Source organism: Saimiri boliviensis, chromosome 3 (genome assembly GCF_048565385.1).
Source record: "Saimiri boliviensis isolate mSaiBol1 chromosome 3, mSaiBol1.pri, whole genome shotgun sequence".
NCBI classification, from domain to species: Eukaryota; Metazoa; Chordata; class Mammalia; order Primates; family Cebidae; genus Saimiri; species Saimiri boliviensis.
This window is the reverse complement of record NC_133451.1, coordinates 64,656,123-64,681,370: the sequence shown is the minus strand read 5'-3', so window position 1 is coordinate 64,681,370 and position 25,248 is coordinate 64,656,123. Positions and strand designations below refer to the sequence as shown.

The 25,248-nt window shown below is 38.9% G+C and overlaps 1 protein-coding gene across 3 annotated transcripts in view; it reads right to left on the bottom strand.

Moving 5' to 3' along the window:
- The window catches only part of MOB1B (MOB kinase activator 1B), a 73,584-nt gene that overhangs the window by 22,325 nt on the left and 26,011 nt on the right, over window positions 1–25,248 (bottom strand). For 2 of the 3 annotated variants that reach the window (XM_003931955.3, XM_074396243.1), the window contains exon 2: window positions 6,518–6,684. In XM_003931955.3, coding sequence (XP_003932004.1) covers window positions 6,518–6,684 — 167 coding nt within the window. Of the gene's footprint in view, window positions 1–6,517; window positions 6,685–14,582; window positions 14,695–25,248 lie in introns of all 3 variants that reach the window. The other variant, XM_074396244.1, reaches the window with a different exon arrangement.

Genomic DNA, 25,248 nt, shown 5'->3' with positions numbered 1-25,248 from the left:
TATGAGACCAGATTGTGCCACCGCACGCTAGCCTGGGCGACTGAGCGAGACTCTGTATAAAAAATAAAGACTCCTGTAAAATACTGGTAATGGATATCCTTGACTCCTAAATTTAAAGAAAATTTCAACATTTACTATTATAATGTTATAGCTATTCTGCAAATAAATATGCTTTATCAGAAGAAAGTTCTTATCTATTATCTGATAACCTTTTTATTATGAATTGATTTTGAATTTTATCAAATGGTTTTCTGCACATTATTGTTGTGATATGATTTTTTTTCTCCTTGATTGGCTAATGCAGTGGATCACAATGACAAATTTAAATTTTTTTTTCTAATTTTTTTTTTTTTTTTTTTTTGAGACAGAGTTTCACTCTTGTTACCCAGGCTGGAGTGCAATGGCACGATCTCGGTTCGCTGCAACCTCTGCCTCCTGGGTTCAGGCAATTCTCCTGCCTCAACCTCCTGAGTAGCTGGGATTACAGGCACACGCCACCATGTCCAGCTAATGTTTTTTCTATTTTTAGTAGAGACGGGGTTTCACCATGTTGGCCAGGATGGTCTCGATCTCTTGACCTCATGATCCACCCGCCTCGGCCTCCCAAAGTGCTGGGATTACAGGCTTGAGCCACCGCGCCTGGCCACTTTTTTTTTTTTTTTTTTTGAAGGTAAGATCTCACTCTGTTGCCCAGGCTTGGGGTGCAGTCCTATGATCAGAGCTCAATGCAGCCTCAAACTCCTGGGTTCAAGCAATCCTCTCACCTGGACCTCCCTGAGTAAGTAGGACTATCGGCAAGCAATACCATACCTGGCTAACTTTTAAAATTTTTTAGAAATAGTGGGACTCACTATATTGCCTAGGCTGATCTCAACCACCTGGCTTCAAGCAATCCTTCCACTGTAGCCTCCCAAAACACTGGGATTATAGCCATGAGCCACAACATGAGGCCCCCTCAAATGTTAAATTAACCTTTGTATTGCTGGAATACACTCAGCTTGGTCATAATGTATTATGAACACTTAAAATATTACTAGATTCAATTCACTAAATATTTTTATTAGGAATTTTACATCTAGGTTAATTTCAAAAGTTAGATGATCTAGTTTCCTTTCTTGTAATGTTGATGCAGAATTCATAAAACTAATATTTTTTCCATTCTCTGTAAGACCCAAAGGCTGGCATTATTTCTTCCTTATATGTTTCATGAAATATACTGTGCCAAGGTTTTTAAATAGACACAATCTTTTTTAAGTTATAAGACTATTCGAATTTTTTTATTTTAGTGTTAACTTTGATAAGCTGAATTTTTATAAGAATTTGGCTATTTCAATTAAACTTTCAAATTCATCAGGATAAATTTATAACTTGTTCACAATATTCTCTTAGAACTTTTAATGCTATGTAAGATCTGGTGTGTATTTGCTTTATTATCCCTGATATTGGTTATTTGTGCTTTCTAATATTATTTTAAATAACTAATATTTTTAAAATAATATTTTTATTTTATAAATATTAAAAATTTTTTTCTTGATCAATCTTACCAGGAGTTATAAATTTTTAGATTTTTCAAAGAACAACCTTTTTTTTGAGATGGAGTCTTGCTCTGTCATCTAGGCTGGAGTGCAGTGGTGCAATCTCAGCTCACTGCAGCCTCCACCTCCCAGATTCAAGCAATTCTTCTGCCTCAGCCTCCCAAGTATGCAGATTATAGGGACCCGCCACCACACCCAGCTAATTTCTGTATTACTAGTAGAGATGGGGTTTCACCATGTTGGCCAGGCTTATCTTGAACTCCTGACCTCAACTATTCTCCCACCTCGGCCTCCCAAAGTGCTGGGATTACAGGAGTGAGCCACTGCACCCAGTCCAATTCTCTTTATTGCATGTTTCTTTTTTGTTTTATTAATTTCTGTTCTTTACTGATAACCTCTCTTAACATTTTTTTTTTTTTTTTGAGACGGAGTTTCACTGTTGTTGCCTAGGCTGGAGTGCAATAGCGCAATCTCAGCTCACTGCAACCTCCACCTCCTGGGTTCAAGCAATTCTCCTGCCTCAGCCTCCCAAATAGCTGCGACTACAGATGCATGCCATCATGCCCAGCTAATTTTTGTATTTTCAGTAGAGACAGGGTTTCGCCATGTTGGCCAGGCTGGTCTTGAACTCCTGACCTTGTGATCTACCCATCTCAGCCTCCCAAAGTGCTGGGATTACAAGCATGAGCCACCACTGGCCTCACCTCTTTTAACTTTCTTTGCATTTAATTTGCTGTCGTTTTTCCAGCCTCTAGAGATTGATGCTTAGTTCATTAACTTTTAATATTTTTTCCTTTCTAATATATGTATGTATGTAAGGCTCTACATTTCCTCTAACACAGCTTCAGCCATATCCCACAAGTTTCCATATATAGTATTTTCATCACCAAATTTCGATTTAAAATATTTTCTAATTTCCATTGAGATGTACTTTTTCCAAACATATACAGATTTCTGTTTGTTACTGCTTTCTAGCTATTCTAGCTAGATTCCTCTGTGGTTAGTATTGGTGTCAATTTTTGAAAATGTACATATATATATATATATATACACACACACACACACACACACACACACACACACTCTTAGATGCTTAGGTCATGTGCTCCTAGGTCAAGTCTGTTAATCATGTTGTTCAAATTCTTCTAATTCATTATTGATTTTTTCTTCCACATTTTCTGTTACTAAAAGAGAAATGTTAAAATCTCCCATTATGACCATGGATTTGTCTACTTCTCCTTTTAGTTCAGTCAACTAATCCTAATAAGTTTTTGAGATGTTATTAGAAACATACACATCCAGAATTTTATATATTATTTGGGAATTGAAACGTTTATCATTTTAAAATATCCTTTTTCATTGCTTTTTGCCTTAATGTCTACTTTATCTGACATAACATGACTACTGACATTCTTTGGATTAGTGTTTAACTTTAGTTTCAACCATTCTATATCTGTATATTTATAGTATATCTTGCAGCATTCAGATTTGTTTTACTTTGTTGTCAACTTGACATAATCGAAGTTTTTTTGTTCTTTGTTTTCTGTTTAAGACAGGGTCTTGCTCTGTCGCCCAGGTTAGAGTGCAGTGGTGCAATCACAACTCACTGTAGTATTCACCTTCTAGGCTCAAGAGATCTGCCCACCTCAGTCTCTCAAGCAGCCTGGAACACAGGTGTGCGCCACCATGCCTCGCTAACTTTTTTATTTTTGGTAAAGATAGAGATTTGCCATGTTGTCCACAATGGTCTCAAACTCCTGGGCTCAGGTGATCATCGCACCATAGCCTCCCAAAGTACAGAGTTTACAAGCATGAGCCACCATGCCCAGACAACCAACTTTTGTGTTGGACCATTTTGACCTTTACATTTAATACAATTATTACTGATAATATATGGATTTCGACCTACTATTAATATCTTACTATTTGCTATTTGTCCTACTCATTGTATGATTCTTTTTCTCTCCTTATGTTTTTATTAAATTTATTTTATTTCATTTTTTTAGAGACAGGGTCTCACTCCGCCACTCTGGCTAGAGTGCAATGGTATGATCATGGTACACTGCAGCCTCGAACTCCTAGTATTGCTCCCACCTCAGCCTCCCAAGTAGCTATGGCTACAGGTATGTACATCTCTAGCTAGCTTATTCTTTTCTTAGAGACAGAGTCTTGCTATGTTGCCCTGCATAGCCCTTATTGTTGAATTTAAGAGCTCTTTGTATATTTTGGATATGAGTCCTTTAATATGTATGTGGTCTGCAAAGATTTTCTGCTAGTCAGTGGCTTCATTTTTTATTTTCTTTACAATGTCTTTCCCAAAGCAGAATTTTAAGTTTTATTTCTCTTTTTTTGTTGGAGACAGTCTTGCTCTGTCACCCAGGCTGGAGTGCAGTGTTACAGTCCAATACTTCAGTTAAATGCTGTATTTTTCAAAGCAGAATATGTCCGAGGCAGATGTTCTAATGCTTCAGTCCAAAGCAATCTTTGTCCAGCTGTAGTAAAACTAGAGAATTACTATGAAATTTTAAAAGTTCTCAAAGTTCTAGGCATTACAGTACTACAGTAGTCCCTCCTTAACTTATCCATGGTTTCAGTTATCTGTGATCAACCATGGTCTAAAAATATCAAATGGAAAATTTCAGAAATAAACAATCTATAAATTTTAAATTATGTGCCATTCTGAGTAATGTGATGAAATTTCACACCATCTCACTCTGTCCACCTGGGATGTGACTCAACCCTCAGTCTAGCATACCCATAATGTATACCTGCCCATAAGTCACTTATAATAGCCATCTTGGTTATCAGAGTGAAACATCACAAGAAGGGTGAGATAACCATAGTAAGATTATTTTGAAAGGTAGAGACTATATTCACATAACTTTTACAGTATAATTATAATTGTTCTATTTTATTAATAGTTGTTAATCTCTTACTGTGCTTAATTTATAAATTAAGGTCTATCATAGGTATGTAGTATACAGAAAAAAACACAGTGCATATAAGGTTCAGTACTATCACTGGTTTTAGGAATCCACTGGTCATCTTGGAATGTATCCCTAGCAGATAAGGGAGGTACAGACACTCAGTTGTGGCAACTGAGAAGACAGAATTACAGAAGAAGCTGTATACAGCCATGCTTACATTTTAAACAGTAAATTAACTCTCAAATAAATTTTACAAAAAGGCACAAACAAGTACAAAAAGAATGTACACATATATTGGAAATTTATTCTGATATAAATCTTGGAGATGACACGGAACTATCTTAGAAATATGACTGGCCTCATCAATAAAGCAAACAAATCACTTTATTTCAAATAACTAGCCTCTTTTGGTTCAGGCGGATAATCACATAATAATAATATGGGTCTTGTGTAAATGCTGTCACAGTAAGTTTTAAGACATCATAATAAAATCCTTTGGTTCCTAAAAGGTATTAGAGGGGGGCAGCTCAATTTATACATCCCATGACATAGTTCAAATTATAATAAGAGGCCTTTAAATAGAAGAAAAATACTGTTTTGCTTTCTCTTAAAGCCTAGACATTTTGTGTATGCTTTCAATTAGCTTTCATTTTATTTTTACTAAATTCAAATAAATTTCCTTCAATTATAAAATTCTCTTATTATTATTAATATTTTTACTAATGCTGAAACACCCTGAACCTTTTATTCCTCAACTTTCTCTGGCTTAATTCCCAAGAATATATTTACTATTCCTATGTTAGTCTCTGTAGGAATTAAGAACATCTCATAAACAAACATATTTTACTAACTTCATAAGATTACTACTCAATGTCTTTTGAAAAAAAAATAAGCACAATTGGCAGGGCACAGTGGCTCATACCTGTAATCCCAGCACTTTGGAAGGCTGAGGCAGGTGGATCACAAGGTCAGGAGTTCGAAGCCAGTCTGACCAACATGGTGAAACCCCATATCTACCAAAAATACAAAAATTAGCCGGGCGTGGTGGTACGTGACTGTAATCCCAGCTACTCAGAAGGCTGAGGCAGAAGAATCACTTGAACCCAAGAAACAGAGGTTGTAGTGAGCCAAAATCATGCCACTGCACTACAGCGGGGGCAACAAAGTAAAACTACGTCTAAAAACTAAATAAATAAATCAAAATAAAAGATAAATAAGCACAATTAGACAAATTACTGAGTATACCACTGAGAAAGGCAATTTAGCATAGTGGTTGTTAACTCAATAGACTCTGAAATTCTATAGCTGTGTATTTGAGCCCAGGCTTTGCCATTTAATAGCTGTATGACCTAATCAAGTTGCTAATTGTCTCGGCTTAATCTAGTAAATGAAATAATAATCATACCTACATCATAAGTTTATAAAGATAAAATAAAATCATATAGAAAGAAGAGTGGCATGTCTATACGATTACTGTTTGACAAATAAAAAATTATCATCATTGTTGTAATGAAGATAATAAATCTATGCTTTGTATTAAAACAGGAAACAAGATTTAATAAAACTCCATATTCAGAAATACAGTAACAAGGACTGGGTATGGTGACTTATGCCTGTAATCCTAGCACTGTGGAAGGCTGAAGCAAAAGGATCACTTGAGGTCAGGAGTTCAAGACCATCCTGCACAACACACTGAGACCCTCATCTCTACTAAAAAATGTTTTTAAATGAGCCAGGCATGGTGGTGTATGCCTGTAGTCCCAGCTACAGTGGAGGCTGACGTGAGAGGATTGCCCTAGCCAGGGAGGTCAAGGCTGTGGTAAGCCATAACTGTACCACTGTACTCCAGCCTTCCAGCCTGTGTGACTGAGACCCGTCTCAAAAAATAATAATAATAAAGTAAATAAAGTAATATAAAGGTTAAAGTTCGATTGAGATATCACTCTTTTATATTAACTTGCTAACTAAATCCTAGAATGGATAGCACCAATACACACCAACAACAAGGCTATTACCCTAATTCATAGTCTACTGAGAAATAGAAAGGCTACTTACTGTTAACTGCAACCCATTCATTTAGATCTTCCCCCTCAGGAAGCATGACAGCCATCCGGAGGTTGCCACTGCCAAGTGTGGCTTCTGCATGTTTTAAGAGCTCATACTGGTGAGAACCCTCTGGAATGTTCTTCTTTGGTTTAAAAGTTTTAGAAGAGCGACTACCACTATGAATAGAAAAGAAAAAAAAGGCACTTTAATATTTAAGGCACGACTTTCAACAGAGTCATTCACCAAGCATTAGACCTAAACTGTATTGGCTTAAATCCCAGCAATATAATTGCTATAACTACTGTGCTCTCCACCCACAACTCCTACAAACTTCTCTACTGTCTCTAGTTAACTCAGAAAAAAATTTTAAGCTGAAACTAACACCTCCTCTCAATAAATTAATTATCAGGATTATAGATTGTAATCTAAAAAACAAAAAAGTATTTCCATGATAAGTTGTAGTTGTTTTATTTATTTAACCCCATTATAAGTTTCTCATTCTAATAAATTTGTTTCCTTCTTAAAATAAATGTAAAGATACAATTCGATATCAATAAATATCCTACAGCAAGAAAAAAAAAAAGCTACATGTTCGGCCGGGCACGGTGGCTCACGCTTGTAATTCCAGCACTTTGGGAGGCAGAGGTAGGAGGATCACCTGAGATCAGGAGTTTGAGACCAGCCTGGCCAACATGGCGAAATGCTGTCTCTACTAAAAATGCAAAAAAAATTAGCCAGGTGTGGTGGCGGGTGCCTGTAATCCCAGCTATGCAGGAGACTGATGCAGGGGAATCACTTGAACCCAGGAGACAGAGGTTGCAGTGAGCCAAGATTGTGCCACTGCACTGTAGCCTGGGCGACAGAGACTCTGTCTCAAAGAAAAAAAAGAAAGAAAGAAACAAGAAAAGCTACATGTATTTCCACTCAATTATAGGAAGTATCAGTAATCAATTTTATTCTAGAATTGCTTAAGCAGTTAAGTAGCTAGACATTAGTATGGCTGGTTTGCTCAAATTTCTGAATGCTTATGCACACACAGATATACACACAGCATATGTGTGTGTGTGTATACACAGATATATACTGTTTAATGGATCAATTGAAACTAGGCTTCAAGATGGTTTAACTTTTTTTTTTTTTAGATGGAGTCTCACATTGTCACCCAGGCTGCAGTGCAGTGGCACGATCTTGGCTCACTGCAATCTCCATCTTTTGGGTTCAAGAAATTCTCCTGCCTCAGCCTCCCGAGTAGCTGGGACTACAGGAGTGCACCACCATGCTCAGCTATTTTTTTTTTTGTATTTTTAGTAGCAACAGGGTTTCACCATGTTGGCCATGATGGTCTCTTATCTCCTGACCTTGTGATCCATCCACCTTGGCCTCTTGAAGTGCTGGCATTACAGCTGTGAGCCACCACACCAGGCCAGTTTTAATAGTTTTTAAGAGAGCTGCGCACACCAGCTACTCAAGAGGCTGAGGTGGAAGGATCCCTTAAGGTTGTAGAGTACTATGATCACACCTGTGAATAGACACAGCACTCCAACTTGGGCAACAGAGCAAAACCCCAGTCTCCGCAACAAAAAGAAAAAGAAAAAGAAAGAGAGGAGGGGAGATGAGTATGGTGGCTCAAATTGGTAATCCCAGTTACTCCGGAGGTCAGAGGCAGGAGGACTGCTTCAGGCCAGGAGTCTGACACCGGCCTGGGCAACATAGTGAGATCCCCATCTCTAAAAAAATGTTTAAAAATTAGCCAGGTATGGTGGTGCAGCCTGTAGTCCCAGCTACTAGGAAGGCTGAAGCCAGAGGATAGCTTGAGCTCAAGGAGTTCAAGACTGCAGTGAGCAATAATCACACCATTACACTCCAGCCTGGGCAAAGGAATGAGGCCCGTGTCTTTAAAAAAAAGAAGAAGAAAGAGGAAGAAGTGGGGAAGGGGGGTATTTTTAAATTAATGCTAGCAAATTTTTATCAAATTAGGAGTCACCCCTGTCCACTATTCTCCTCCTCTTCTTATGAAAAGGAACAGACTGGAAAAAAAGAGGCTGGGTAAGCGGGAACTTTAATGTTACTAAATTCATATCATCAAAAATATCTAGGCATTTGAACATATGAATATGAAAGTGGAATTACAAAAAGAAGATATAAACAAAAGTTACAGTTTCCAAACTCTCCAAAACTTTTCACTCATTACCTCCTCTCAAGTTTACACCCTCTACCCCAATCCGTCCCTCTTTCCCTAAGACAAAGCAGTAGTTCTCAACCCCTGGATACATTATGATAATCATCTGAGGAGCCTTCAAAAAGTATTGAGGATCTTGAAATAAAATAACAATCTACCAGTCAACCCAAATATCCAATACAAATAACAGGTATTTTTCATTCTAAAGTACTGACATTCTCATTTAAATAAAGGTCTCTTCACAGGTGTTTAATTAGAATTAAACTGATGTTCCTCAACTCTAACACACCCTCTCCTAACTCTACTCAACAGCAAAAGGGTCGCTTTAAAACACTAATCATGGGCCTGGGCACGGTGGCCCACACCTTTAATCCAAGCACTTTGGGAGGCCAAGGCAAGTGGATTGCTTGAGCCCAGGCCAGGCTGCGCAACATGGCAAAACTCTCTCTCTACCAAAAATACAAAAATTAAGTGTGGTGGTGCATGCCCATAGTCCCAGCTATTCAGGAGGCTGAGGCAAGAAGATCACTTAAGCCCAGGAAGTCAAGGCTACAGTGAACCAAGATCATGCCACTGCACCCTAGCCTGAGTGACAGAGCAAAACCCTGTCTAGAAAAAAATAAAAATAAAAAAATCAACCCAACACAGCGGCTCTTGAGTGTAGTCCCAGCACTTCAGGAGGCCGAGGTAGGAGGCTCGCCTGAACCCAGGATTTGAAGACCAACCTGGGCAATACGGTAGGATTCCATCTCTAAAAAATATATTAAAGAAAAAAAATTCAACCAGAGAATCAGAAGCTAAAAGAAAAAAAATTAAAAATAAAATCATTCATTAAATTATGTTACTTCTCTGCTTAACCACTCAGTGACTTTCAGTGCAAAAGTGTAAATCCAAAGGTCAATTATTAGACATAGTCAAGCTCTTAGACCTACTCTCGAGTGTGGAAATTCTTCAGTTTAATGAGACAATGTAATAAACACCAAATAAACTCCCAGCATCTCTAAAACATAATTATAAAAATATAAATGCTAGGTGTGGCAGAACATGCCTGTAATCCCAACTACGGGAAAGCTGAGGCAGAAAGATTGCTAGGGGGCAGGAGTTTGAGGCTAGCCTAGGCAACACAGTGAGACTCTGCCTCCAAAAAATAAATTTTAAAAAATTATTTATATAAATGGTAATAATATATGTATGCCTACCAAGCTTGAAACTTACTTCACTTTCCTCCTCCTAACCCTTTATAACAATTTTGTATAAGACACATACTTTGCCAGGTGCAGTGGCTCACACCTGCAATCCCAGCACTTTGGGAGGCCAAGTTGGGCAAATGACCTGAAGTCAGGAGTTCGAGAACAGTCTGGCCAACATGGGGAAACCCCATATCTACAAAAAATACAAAAATTAGCCAAGTGTGGTAGCACACACCTATAATCCCAGCTACTCCAGAGGCTGAGGCAGGAGAATCACTTGAACCCAGGAGGCAGAGGTTACAGTGAGCCAATATCATGCCACTGCACTCCAGCCTAGGTGACAGAGAGAGACTCTGTCTCAAAAAAAAAAAAAAAAAAAAGACACATACTTCACAAACATATTTTACAAAAAGAGACATTTTGCTAATTTATGGATGATTAATTAGGAAAAGAGGTCCCCTATGACCAATGTGGTACAAATCTTCAGACAATGTGTTAAGTACACTCCCTTTAATTAGCACACAGCTCAGATGGCTGCAGCAACTGGAGATGTGTCAAGTAGCTCTGAAAATGGCTGCCAAGAGTACATAAGAACCATGAGGATCTCAGCCGTGTCTGCACTCAGGTAAGTCAGAGCCTCACCTCCCCCAAAGTCATCTACTAATCAAACCACACTGCCCGGACGTTTTAGGCTTCCAATGTTTTCTTGATCAATGCTCCTCCCAAAACTTTATACTTTAGAAGAAAAAAAATCTGAGTTCAATTTTGTAAAGGCCAACTTTGACACACATCAGCTATGTTATCTCAGGCAAATTACCTAGCTTTCCAAAGCCTATGTTTGTTTAGCAATGAAAACCTAATAAAAGTAACAAAACATGAACACTACCTGTATCATAGGACAGTTGCAAAATGAGAGGATACATGTAACATTTAGTATTTTCATTACCCTTTGTTTTCTTGACCCACAATGACTCAAAGAAAGAAATAGTAGTGCAGTACTAAAACCGCAAATCCTACTCTATCCCTCAAGACTAAATGGGGGAAAAGAAAATTAGTTCAGAAACAAACAACTGTCCTGTCATTTTAAAAGAGAATTTTTTTTTAATTTCTGGTTTTGTTGTTGTTGTTGTTGTTGTTTTTTTGGTACTATTCCCTATGCTGACCTCAAGGTTCAGGCAATCTAAGAATAATCTTAGGGTCAGACTGGAAATCAGGAAAACAAGGTTCTACTCCCCATTTTGGAATTTTCCTTTTTTCTTGAGACAGAGTCTTGCTCTGGCGCAATCTTGGCTCACTGAAACCTCCACCTCCCAGGTTCAAGTGATTCTCCTACCTCAGCCTTCCGAGAAGCTAGCATTACAAGCATGTACCACCAGGCCCAACTAATTTTTTGTATTTTCAGTAGAGATAGGGTTTCACCACATTGTTCAGGCTGGTCTCGAACTCCTGAACTCAACTGATCCACCTACCTCAGCCTCCCAAGTGCTAGTATTACACAGGCATGAGCCATAGTGCCCAGCCTGCAATTTTCTTCTTTTGTTACTTAAGAAACCACAAATTATCATCTGGGCTTCAATTTTTTTTTTTTATTTTGTTTTCTGAGAGTCTGGAAAATGACTTTTTACAAAAGTGTATAATTTAGAGATGAGATGTTTGTAAATGTTTTTAGTTTTCTGCATACTCTTGACTCTTCTCTGTTCCTCATTTCCACATACATTTATACTTTCAAATGCTTGCAAATCCTGCATTTAATTTCCCTTCTATCTAACCCATCTGCTTTATTTCTGCAGAATACTCTAACCACTCAATACTTTTTAAAAATACTCTTTTTAAAAATTTTGTTAGGTTTTTTCTTCAGCTGCTACCTCTACTCTACCCGGGAATGATGGTGGTCAATAATGCTACTCACTCCCAGGTCAAAAGACCAACTGACACAGGCGAGCGCAGTGGCTCACGCCTGTAATCCCAGCACTTTGGGAGGCTGTGGATCACTTAAGGTCAGAAGTTCAAGACCAGCCTGGCCAACATAGTGAAACCTCGTGTCTGCTAAAAACACAAAAATTAGCTGGGTGTGGTGGCAGGTGCTTGTAATCCCAGCTACTCGGGAGGCCGAGGCAAGAGAATGAGAGAGAGAGAGAGAGAGAGAGAAAGAGAGAGAGAGACTGACAAATGAGAGTCCTCAAATTCAAAAGCACGAACACTCAAGCATGTACATGGAGTCCTCACCAGTGAGTACAAGTTCTTGTAGCAACACTGTATGCCCAATGCATACACCTCACATATTTTAAGATATGTGAATGGAAACCTTCACAAAATTTTCAAAAACATAAAGTATGTTGCCCTCTTACCCCACCTACCTCAGAAGAAATTACAGTGTCTAGTATCTGGTATAAGTATTAGAAAGTTTTACACCTGTTTTTGTTTGCTTTTACACAATAGCAGCATACTGTAGTGTACTTAATGTTTTTCACTTACGATATCCAGAAGACTGTTAATAAGATTCAAGTAGATCTACATTATCCTTTCTAACGACTAAAATAGTATTTCCTTATGTAGATGTATCATAAAATACTGATCAATCCTTTATTAATAAAAACATTTAGATTGTTTCCTCCAGTCATCTACTACCACAAACAATATTACAGTAATCATCCTTGTGTATACGCATATATAAAGGATAAATTCCTAGAAGAACTGCTGTACTAAATAGTAACATTTTTAAGTTTTATACAGTGCCTATTTTTTCCCCAAATAAACTGCATCCTTTTACAATCCCACTAACAATGTATGTATGGGAGCAGCTACAACAAATCAGAGTCTTAATAGACAGGTATTAGACTGCTAATTTCTCTTGGTACAGCTTACAAGACAGCACCGTAACTATGGAGAATGTTGTGTTGTGATTTTTGGTTGTTTTCTGAGACAGGGTCTTGCCCTGTTGCCCAGGCTGGAATTCAGGGACGTGATTAATGGCTCAAGTGATCCTCCCACATAAGCCTCCTGAGTAGCTGTGATTACAGGTATACGCCACCACATCCAGCTAATTTTTGTATTTTTATTGGAGATGAGGTCTCACTCTGTTGTCCAAGCTAGTCTTGAACTGCTAGGCTCAAGCAATCCTCCCACCTTGGCCTCCCAAAGTGCTGGGAATACAGGCTTGAGCCACCATGCTCAGCTACTATGAAAAGCTTTCTGACTAAAATGTGAATGATGTATTACATATTAGGAGTATTGTATTAATAATTCATAGCATTACCTCACTGCTTTCCAAATAAATATACACGATATTCACATTTGTTTTCCCACTCTTACTCGTACCTGAAGGCAAATCCATTTTTAGAGCAACACAGGGTGGTTCACCTAGTAAACAACTCAGTCCTAGAGATGGCTCTAAATGCATTACCTCTTACAGTTTTGCAATTTGATTTATCTTTTGCAAATTTCAACAACAACATTTATTTTCTCTTTGAGACTCTAAATCAGTGGCTCCCAACCTTTTTGGCACCAGGCAGCGGTTTCACAGAAGACAATTTTTCCACAGGGGTTGTGGGGCTGCAGAGCTCAGGCAATGCTTGCTTGCTGGGCACTCACCTCCTGCTGTGAGGCCCAGTTCGTAACAGTTTTTATTTTTGTTATATGATCCATACATGTGTATGTATATATATATATATATACACATATATATATATATATACACATAATTGCACTTTAGGTTCTGGGGTACATGTGCAGAACATGCAGGATTGTTGCATAGGTACCTACACGGCAACGTGGTTTGCAGCCTCCATTCCCCCATCACCTATATCTGGCATTTTTCCCCATGTTATCCCTCCCCAACCTCCCTACCCCCGACTGTCCCTCCCCTATTTCCCCCTCAACAGATCCCAGTGTGTGATGCTCCCCTCCCTGTGTCCGTGAGTTCTCATTGTTCAACACCCGCCTATGAGTGAGAAAGAACATGTGGTGTTTGATTTTCTGTTCTTGTGCCAGTTTGCTGAGAATGATGGTTTCCAGATTTATCCATGTCCCTACAAAGGACACAAACTCATCATTTTTGATGGCTGCATAGTATTCTGTTGTGTATATGTGCCAGATTTTCCTTGTACAGTCCATCATCAATGGGCATTTGGGTTGGTTCCAGGTCTTTGCTATTGTGAAGTGCCACTATGAACATACATGTGCATGTGTCTTTATAACAGAATGATTTATAATTCTTTGGATATACCCAATAATGGGATTGCTGGGTCAAATGGAATTTCTATTTCTAGGTCCTTGAGGAATCACCATACTGTTTTCCACAATGGCTGAACTAAATTACATCCCACCAACAGTGTAAAAGTGTTCCTATTTCCCCACATCCTTTCCAGCATATGATTCCCTATTTTTTTTTGTACTAAATATCTACATATTGACACTGAAGAATGTCAATTTAGTCCAAATTAAAAGCAAATTATCTGTGACACAAATGAGTAAAATAAATTGTGTTACAAATCATGTATTTGTGTCAACAGCTCCATTCCTTCAAGGTTAAATGAGTTATTAGTCTAACCACAGCTAGTTAAATAGCAGAACCAGGATCTCGAAGAAGTTACTGAGTCTCAGCTTCCTTGTCTATAAAATGGAAATAATACCTATCTTACTACTAAACTTTATGGTAAGAACTTCATTACTATTAGTTCTCTTTGCTCCACTTCTAGGTACTAACCTGTCATTCACATCAGTAGCTCCTTCCACTGGTCTAAGTCCAACACTACAGATCAGGTATTTGATAAATACTTGTTAATTGATAGTTCCAGTCAACTTCAGTCTGAGAACTCCTACATCAGGATAATAATGATGATTAATACTAACTAACATTTACTGCAGGCTTTGTACTCAGAACTATTTTACATGCAATATATCTCATATAATCCCCATAACTCTGTGATATACATGCTATTATTTTCTTTATTTTATGGATGACAAATCTAAGGCTTAAAGTACTCATATACTCAGCTCAAGATTATAAAAGTGGTAAATTAAGGAGCCCAAATTTAAATCCAGGATTTAAATCTCTAAAGACCTTTTTTTTTTTTAAGACAGAGTCTTGCTCTGTCACCCAGAATGGAGGGCAGTAGAGTGACCTTGGCTCACTGCAACCTCTGACTCACAGGGTTCAAGCTATTCTCCTGCCTCAGTCTCCTAAGTAGCTGGGACTACAAGCAACCGCCACCATACCCGGCTAATTTTTGTATTTTTAGTAGAGAAGACGGTTCACCATGTTCGCCAGGCTGGTCTCAAACTCCTGACAAAGGGGATCCACCCGCCTTGGCCTCCCAACGTGCTGGGATTACAGACATGAGCCACAGCTCCTGGCCTAAAGCCCATTCTTTTACCCACTACCCAATGTTTTACTCAATGCTTTACCTTTAGTTTCTACCCAATTATTTCTAACAATTTTTTCCCCTTTTCACATTTTAATCAAGTCACTCATGAAACAACACAAGGCTAATTTATACCAAAACAGTTATTAATAGGCACTTTTTTTTTTTTTACTTTTTTCTTATTTTTAAAACATTCTTTCTTTCTTACCCTTTTCTCCACCCCTCTGTAATTTTATTTGTGTATTTTTTTGGAGTCAGGGTCTCACTCTGTCACCTAGGCTGGAGTGCAGTGGCACAATCACAGCTCACTGCAGCCTAGACTTCCTGAGCTCAAATTATTTTTCTACCTTAGCCTTCCACCTCAGCCTCCCAAGTAGTTGGGACCACAGGTGCATGCCACCATGTCCAGCTAAATTTTTTGTGGTTGGTATTTTTTTGTAGAGACAAAGTCTCACTTTGTTGCCCTGGCTGGACTCGAACTCTTGGGCTCAAGTGATCCTCCCACCTCCACCTCCCAAAGTGCTGGGAACATACACATCTTAAAACAATCTTCAAACTACCTAATTCCTCTCCTCATACCTTCTCTAATTTATAAGAATACTTAGCACACACTCTTCCAGTAAGGAAAATTAAAATTCCACCCTACACCAATTTCCCCCAAATGTTGCCAAACACATTCACGCTTTCAGAAAGGCAGATATGCATTTGCAAAAAATGTTAGAAGCTGTTAAAATAGAATGCGTTCTAGAAATAAGACTAAAAACTAAAGCTACAAACTATGAGTATTGAAAAGATAGCCTTCCTTCAAGACAGACAGCAGTCTGAACAAACATATCTGAACTTACATTTCTGCCTATAATCCCTTTTAAATTATTATTAGTGGCAGGTGGTATTGCTACTATTGTTACTGTTAGGAGAGTAAGAAATCCTTAACACAGCTGGAAAAAAAGAAAGAATGCTATCCACAATTCAGAAATTGAGGAATTCTGTTAAGATTAAAAAGTTGATGAGACACAGTGACTGAAAGTCAGAGAAAACCTAGCTTAGAGACCCAACAGAGGTCTCTATGAAGGTAAGAGCGATTCTACCATGCTCCAAACTCAGAAACTAGACTACAGGAGAGGACCCTGAGGGGATCTCCAGAAGACCATAGGGGAGCCAACCCAGAGTCTTTGCACAAGTGAATCCCAATACCCTTTTGGCTGGCCTTTTCCTGAGAAGCAGGCAAGCACAGCCTAAGCTAAAGCTCAGAGCACGGTGTAGGGAGGGATTTTAACCACCTGCCCAGTAGGCAGAGGAACTTGGCAGACAAAAGAGAACCTACTGGCATACCTCTTTATAGTTGGCAGCAATTCCTACTCCTTCTGGTCACCAGAGGCAAGCTCCCATAATCAGACTATTCAACAAGAAGCAAACCAATATCCTCAAACACTCACGTTGAACAGACAATCCCAAATCACTAAATATTCCAGGAAAACCAACATCACGGAAGAACTACTCAACAATATATCTAATACTAAAGAAAACCAAGAAGAACACATTAATCAATATCTTTAGAAAAAACAGAGACACTATTATATTCAAAAAATAGGCAGCAATGAAAAGAAACAATTAGGGAAGGATGGAGAAGCTGAAGTTCTCCTTAAGCAAGTGGAGTCAGGTCAAGAGATACTACCCACAGTGAGGGATACTGAAAAATTAGGAATTCTGAATAAGATTAAAAAGTTGACTTTTTAATATAATTGACTGCAGAGATGGTTACTAAAAAACAGTAAACACTGCACTCTAAATGGGTGATTTGTAAGGTATGTGACTGTGTCTCAATAAAGGATGTTTTAAGACACAAAGAAAAATATAATTGAAGTTATAAAAGTGAAGAGTGGACCATACAAATAGAGTCAGCTGATACTGACAAAAGGGGAAAGGCAGTTCAATGAGGAAATGATGATCTTTTCAACAAGTGATAGAGAAACACTGGGACATCTGGAGGCAAAAAACATAAATCTAGACACAGATCTTACACCTTTCACAAAAATTAACATAAACAGAATGGTAGGCCTAAAACTACAACACAGTACTATAAAACTTCTAGAAAAAAACATAGAAGAAAATCTGTATGACCTTGAATTTGGTGATGAGTTTCTAGATATAAAACCAAAAACATCTTTTTTTTTTTTTTTTTTTTTTGAGACGGAGTTTCGCTCTTGTTACCCAGGCTGGAGTGCAATGGCGCGATCTCGGCTCACCGCAACCTCTGCCTCCTGGGTTCAGGCAATTCTCCTGCCTCAGCCTCCTGAGTAGCTGGGATACCAAAAACATCTTTAAAGAAAATATTGATAAATTAGTTTTATTGAAATTTAAAATTCTTTTCTGTGGCTGGGTGCAGTGGTGCATGGCAGTAATCCCAGCATTTTGAGAGTCCAAGGTGGGCAGATCACTTGATCTCAGAAGTTCCAGAGCCAGCTTGGGCAATATGCCAAAACCCTATCTCTACAAAAAGTTATCTGGGTATAGTGGCATGTACCTGTTGCCCCAGCTACTTGAGGGGCTGAGGTGGGAGCCTGGAGGGGTCAAGGCTGCAGTGAGCTGAGACAGTGCCACTGCACTCCAGCCTGGGCAACAGAGTAATACCCTGTCTCAAAAAAATAAATAAATAAAATTCTGCTCTGTGAAAGACACTGTAAAGAAGGTCAAAAATCAAGCCACCGACTAGCAGAAAATCTTTGCAGACCACACACATAGTAAAGGACATATCCAAAATATACAAAGAGCTGTTAAAATTCAACAATAAGGGCCTGAGTAAAATAGCAAGACTCCATCTCCGGGTGCAGGGTGGGAGGAACCTAGCCAACTAGCCAGGGATGTGATGTCTGTAGTCCTAGCAACTCAGGAGGTTGAGGTGGGAGAATCACTTGAGCCCAGGAGTTCAAGTCTGTGGTAAGCTGTGATTAGACCACTGCACTCCAACCTGAGTGACAGAGTGAGACCCTGATTCTAAAAAGAAAAACAAAAATCAATAATAAAACAACCCAGTAAAGAAAATAGGCAAAAAAGATGAACAAAGCCCATCAAAGAAGATATAAGATAGCAAATAAGCACATGAAAAGATGCTCACCATCACTTGTCATCAGGGAACTGCAAATTAAAATAATGAGATACCAATGAGAAACCACTTAGCACACATCTATTAGAATGGTTACGATACAAAAAACTGACAATACCAAATGCTGATGAGGGTGCAAAGCAACATGAACTCCCATCCACTGCTGGTAAGAATGCAAAAACGGTACAGCCACTTTAGAACAGTTTGGCTGTTACAAAACAGATCTTTTCATACAAACCAGCAACCACATTTGTAAGTATTTATCCAACTGATTTGAAAACCTATGTCCACACAAAAACCTACTTCCAGGGCCAGGTGTGGTGGCTCACACTTGTAATTCCAGCACTTTGGGAGGCCGAGCCTGGCGGATCGTGACGTCATGAGTTCGAGACCAGCCTGGCCCACATGGTGAAACCCCATCTTTACTAAAAATACAAAATGTTAGCCAGGTGTGGTGGCAGGTGCCTGTAATCCCAGCTACTCGGGAGGCTGAGGCAGGAGAATCACTTGAACCTGGGAGGCAGAGGTTGCAGTGAGCCAAGATTGTGCCACTGCACTCCAGCCTGGGTGACAGAACGAGCCTCCATCTCAAAAAAAAAAAACAAAACACCTGCTTACAGATGTTTACAGTGGCTATACTCATAATCACCAAAATTGTAAGCAACTAAAATGAACTTCAATAGGTGGATAAACTGTGGAACATCCATATAATGAAATATTATGTTCAGTGATAAAAAGCTTGAGCCACCAAGCTATAAGAAGACGAAGTCTTGGCAGAGCACAGTGACTCAGACCTGTAATCCCAGCACTTTGGGAGGCCCAGGTGGGCCATCACTTGAGGTTACGAGTTCAAGACCAGACTGGCCAACATGGTGAAATCCCATCTCTACTAAAATACAAAAATTTGCTGGGCATGGTGGTACATGCCTGTAATCCCAACTACTCCGGAGGCTGAGGCACGGTAATCACTTGAACCTGGGAGGCAGAGGTTGGAGTGAGCCGAGACTGTGCCACTACACACTCTGGCCTGGGCGAAAGAGTGAGGCTCAATCTCAAAAAAAAAAAAGACAAAGTCATAATTAAATATTGCTAAGTAAAAAAAAAAAAGTCTGAAAAGGCTACATGCTGTAATTATTCCAAATATACGACATTCTAGCAAAACGGTAGACAATAAAATGACGGGTGGTTGTCAAGGGTTCGGGGGAAGGGAGGAGTACATTTCCAACAGAACTAAAAACATATATCCACACAAAAACTTGATTTTAACTATTCTCACCACAAATAAATCTAAGTGAGGTAATGCACATGCTAATTCGCTTGATGTAGTCATTCCTCCACAATGTATACATATTTCAAAACATCATGATGTACACTATATATACATGCACAATTTTTATTTATCAATTTTAAAACAAAAATAAGTAATATAAAGGACAGGAAAAAAAAGATCATTCCAGTTGCCGTGCAGAGAATGGATCAGGAAGAAGGCAAAAGTGGAAGCAGGAAAACCAGTTAGCAAACTACTGCCAGGAATAAAGAATGGTGGCTCAAACTACCGGGGATGAATAGAAAACAAATTCAGATATTTGTACGTAAAACCAACAGAACTTAGTATTAGATTCCATCTGTGAAGAATGGATGTAAAAGAGAAATAAAGAATGACTTATAGGTTTTTAGTCTCAACTAGGTAGAAAGTGGGCCATTTATTGAGATGCATATAGGGAGACGGGAGTGAACATACTAACCTGAGATACCTATTAGACATCCAAATGGACATGTTAGATATGCAGCTGTCTATACAAATCCCAGGTGTGAAAGGAGTATCAGGTTGAAGGTAACGGATCTTTGGGTCCTCAATAATTAGCGCAGTGCCAAAAGATGCACTAACACATTATGAAAACAACAAGCATTTTATAAGCTATGGTAAGTCCTACAGTGAAAAAAACTTTATGGTTAATCCCAGAGTTTCCCAAACACCTTCAGTTGTGAAAACTTTTCTTTAGCCTCCTGCTCTTTAACGTATTAGGGAACACTGCACTAGTACATTCCGCTATACTGCTTCTCGGTTTAAATCATGTTCATAAAACTCAATTTCATAAAGTGTAACTAAGTGACTTCATACAAGAACTGGTGGAAGGTTGGTGAATTAAGTATTTAAGTATTTAATACCCCATAAACTCTTATAATCAAATCCTTAGAAAATAATATAACACTTGATATAGTCTGGATATTTGTCTCCTCCAAATCCCAAGTTGAAATGTAATTACCAGTGTTGGAGGTGGGGCACGGTGGGAAATGCTTGAATTATTGGGGTGCATTTCTCATGAATGGCTTAGCACCATGCCCTTGGTGATAAGTGAGTTCTCGCTCTCAGTTCACATGAGATCTGGTTGTTTCAAAGTATGTGTGACATCTCCCCATTCTGTCTCTTCCACTCTCACCATGTGATGTGCAGGCTTCCCCTTCACCTTGCACAATGATTGTAAGTTTCCTGAGGCCCTCATCAGAAGCAGCTGCTAGCATCATGCTTCCTGTACAGCCTTAGAACCATGAGCCAATTAAACCTCTTTTATTTGTTTTAAGACAGTCTTGCTCTGTCACGCAGGATAGAGTGCAGCAGGCCACAGTCTCAGCTCACTGCAACCTCCATCTCCCAAGTTCAAGCGATTTTTGTGCCTTGGCCTCCCAAGTAGCTGGGACTACAGGCATGCACCACCATGCCCGGCTTATTTTTGCGTTTTTAGTGGAGATGGGGTTGGTGAGGCAGGTCTGACTCCTGGCCTCAAGTGATCCCCCTGCTTGGCCCTACAAAGTGCTGGGATTAGAGGTGTGGGCCACCCTGCCCAGCAAACCTCATTTCTTTATAAATTACCCAGCTTTGGGTATTACTTTACAGCAGCACAAGAATGGACTAACACAGCACTTCACAAGCAAAGCCATCTGTGAAGTTATCTGAGGCATTAGCTCAGCTATAGATGAAGGCACTAAAGTATAATCACCAGTCTCAGAACATCTTCTGAGCTTCTGAGTTGTATAGAGGCCACATATTCCTTTGCCTAGCACTAAAACCATTATTCTAATCAGTAAATAGGTACTGAACACAGAGGAGATTTTAGGAAGTGCCCATAGTGGAATGACTGGGTGATATCCAAACAACAGCAGAAACTCTATTTTCAGAATCCTATACAACCTGCTGGAAAAGGAAGAAACCAAATCTTGCATGTATACAGTTTAGATAGAGCATCAATCTGGCAAATGAGCCAAACATACCATGTTTCAACCAAAAAACATAAAGGGAGCTTAAGCATTACTTTTTAAATAGAATTCTTTCTAATGTTTCATGGAAAACTGTCCATTCTTTCTGGTGTCTCACTGTAGTTTAAAGCACCTATAACACCTCACATATAAATGTATGTCTTTGTTCTCTTCTATAATAGCTGAAGATGAAAGGCTGCATCCTCTTTGTTTTCTAACTCCACTGTCAAATACAGTATCTGGGACATAGCAGAGAAAAAGACAAAAGATTTGGAATAAAGACCCAGTTCTGGATCCTGCTTTTTCAGATTCTATGACTCACTTGTCATAATACTCCTGCAAAACTGGTGATATCATCCCCAACTTTTTAGTTGTAAACTTAGGGAAGTTGTGTAATTTGTCTGATATTTTGCAGCCAGTTTCAGACCTGTCCTTCTAACTTCCTGGCTAAGAATAAAAATAGAGGATGGTATCACCAACTTTGCAGGACTGTTACAATAAATGAGTAAATACATTTGAAGCATCCTAGTTTTGAGATAGCAGTCACAGAGCAAATGTTCAATATAATGTGAAAAACAGAATCTTGGAACCCCAAGCTCACTATGCTTAAGAGAAAGTTGGCTAGGCATGGTGGCTCAAGGCCAGGTGCGGTGACTTATGCCTATAATCCCAGCACTTTGGGAGGCCAAGACAGGTGGATCACCTGAGGTCAGGAGTTCGAGACTACCATGGCCAACATGGTGAAACCCCATCTCTACTAAAAATACAAAATTAGTCAGGTATGGTGGTGCATCCCTGTAATCCCAGCTACTGGGGAGGCTGAGGTAGGAGAATTGCTTGAGGCTGCAAGGTGGAGGTTGCAGTGAGCCGAGATTGCACCATTACACTCCAGCCTGGGCAACAATCAAAACTCTTATCTCTTTAAAAAAAAAAAAGAGAGAGAGAAAGAGAAGAAGAAGAAGAAAGAAAAAGAAGAAAGAAGAAAGACGAAGAAGGAGAAAAAGAAAAGAAAGTTAAGTTTGGGAACTGAGTTATGCAAGAACTGCCTTCATTTTGTTCCCGAACAGATATAATTTCACATGCTTACATTATCTTATGTAAAATCTAGCTTTACTGAGCACAAGACAATGCATAATTGACTTTTTCCTCTATTCTCTTCTTTCAACTTGTGAAATGCTGATTCACTGAGTGCTAATCAGAGCCTCACAAGAAAGTAATCACATGCCTCACTGCCCACCCTCCCTCCTTTTTTTTTTCCTTTCCCTTCTCTTTGCTCTTTCCCCTTTAAATAATGAAATTCCAAAACCCTCTTTGGAGAAAGCACAGGTCACAGATCCTATTGTGACTGGTGTTTCTTTTTCCTAGACCCATCCTCAACCTTGGCAAACTAAACCTCTAACTGATTGAGATCTGCCTCAGTCAGTTTTTAGTTTACAGTAAGAACTAGCATTTTTTAAATGTTCAATAACAAATGACTATTGATATGTACATTCACATGCACTTAAATGTGTATAAATAAAATATCCTTTCTGACTTTATCCCCTTTCCATACTTCTACTAATCCATGAAGGGTCAACTTAAAATAAGACCTTCTCCTGCTTATTTGTTTCTTTTTCTCTCTCCCTCTCTTTCACTAGATTGGGAGTTACTCAGGGACGTGAGTCTTGTCTTAAATATCTTTGCATTCCCGATACCTAACATAGAAGCTAAAACATAACAGAATACATAATAAATGTTTATTATTTCAAATAATGATATTGAAGGGGAAGAAAAATCACATTCTTAATGAATGGAGCCATTGTTACCAATATTAAAGAAAAAGATCAAACTGTCATCTTTATTTTATGCACTATGGCAAATCTAAAGGACTCCAACTGTGTAAGGGAAGTAACAGATTGAGGAATATTTCCTAGTCCTAACACCAAAATTTCACTCTCAATATTAGGCGCCTTTACAGTCCTGCCCTACTTAAACTTTGGCAAAACAAAAACAAAAACAAAAAAAAACCAGCTTAGCCAAAGCATTTGCCTACACACATGAAGCAGTAGCGCAATAGGCATTCAATGCAATCAGTGACACAGAAGTTTTGTAGTCTAAATGCTTTGAAATTAAAACTCATAATAAACAAGACAGCCTGACAGAAGAAGGAAAAAAAAAAGCAACACAAAGTTAAAATCAGGTAGTACCTACTTCTCCTTATCTCATGTAATTTTAACTGCACTTTGTTTTTTCACCAAATAATGTCTAGTCATCCCTAGATAATCAGTGCAGGGGTCATTTTCCTCAGGAAGCTTCCCTGATACCCTAAGCTGGGTTAATGATATCTGCCCTGTGTTCAGACAAGATACTATCATGTCTATTTTACATAGCACCATGAGTTTTTCAGAGGTAAGAAATGTTTCTAAGTCATCACTCAAGCTCCAGAATCTATCACAAGGCCTAGGTCAGAACAGAGCTTCAATGTTTGTTGAGCTAACTGACAAAGAATTCCAGGCCAAAAATTTAAAAGTATGGCAAAAACTTTTGACATTTGCCAAAATTTGTATCTTCAGCTTAGACAAACAGGCCTAATCATGATAGGTTCAAGCAGCATTGTACATGGTATTCGTGCAGAATAATATACATCTTATATTTTAACTGTTTCAGTAGCACAACTGAACAAACAGAACTCAAGCACAAAATTACAGTAGAAGACTATAGAATTTAATTTACCATGACAGTTTAAAATTCAGGGCCTTGGAAGGGGCCCTAACAATGTGTTCACATGGTCACATGTTTTCACAAAATTTGCAAACACAATCCAACTACACTTGGTTAAGACTTCTGTTTCTGACTCCCTCTCCATCATACTTCCTCCTTGGGTAATCTGATATTCTGGGCAATCTGATATTCTGGGCATTGAACTAAGAGGAAGTTGGGCTGGGTATATATTTAGGTTTCATAGGATATATGTATTGTGCAATCACATCCATGTATGACTTGATAATTGCTAGTCTGAGTACAGGAATGGCATCCAGGAATATTCCTACCACCCAATGCACTGCCTTATCTGGCATCATTAACACTAAGGCAGAGGACCAGGGACATCTAGATCTGAGCTCCATGACACAGGAATATGTAAAAACACTGTACTTCATATAAAACTTACTAGGGGTGAGACAGTTTGAATATTTGTCGCCAGTCAAATCTCATGTTAAATTGTAATCCCCAATGCTGGAGGTGGGGCCTGGTACGAGTTGTTTGGATCATGGAGGTGGATCCCTCAGGGCTTGGTGCTGTCTGTGTGACAGTGAATGAGTTCTCTGTGACATCCAGTCATTTAAAACTCTGTCATCTTTATTTCATGCACTATTTATGCATCTCATTCCCTACTCTTTTATGCACTTTATTTTATGCACTATTTTAGCATCTTATTCCCTACTCTTCCCCTCTTTCTCTTCTCTCTACCCCCTCTCCTTCACACTGTCTTGCTCCTACTTTTGCCATGTGATGTGCCTGCTCTCTCTTTTGCCTTCTGCCATGATTGTGAGTTTCCTGAGGCTTCCCTCCGAAGCTGATGCCACGATGCTTCCTATACAACCTGAGCCAATTAAACCTCTTTTCTTATAAATTACCCAGTCTCAGGTATTTCCTTATAGCAGTGCAAGAAC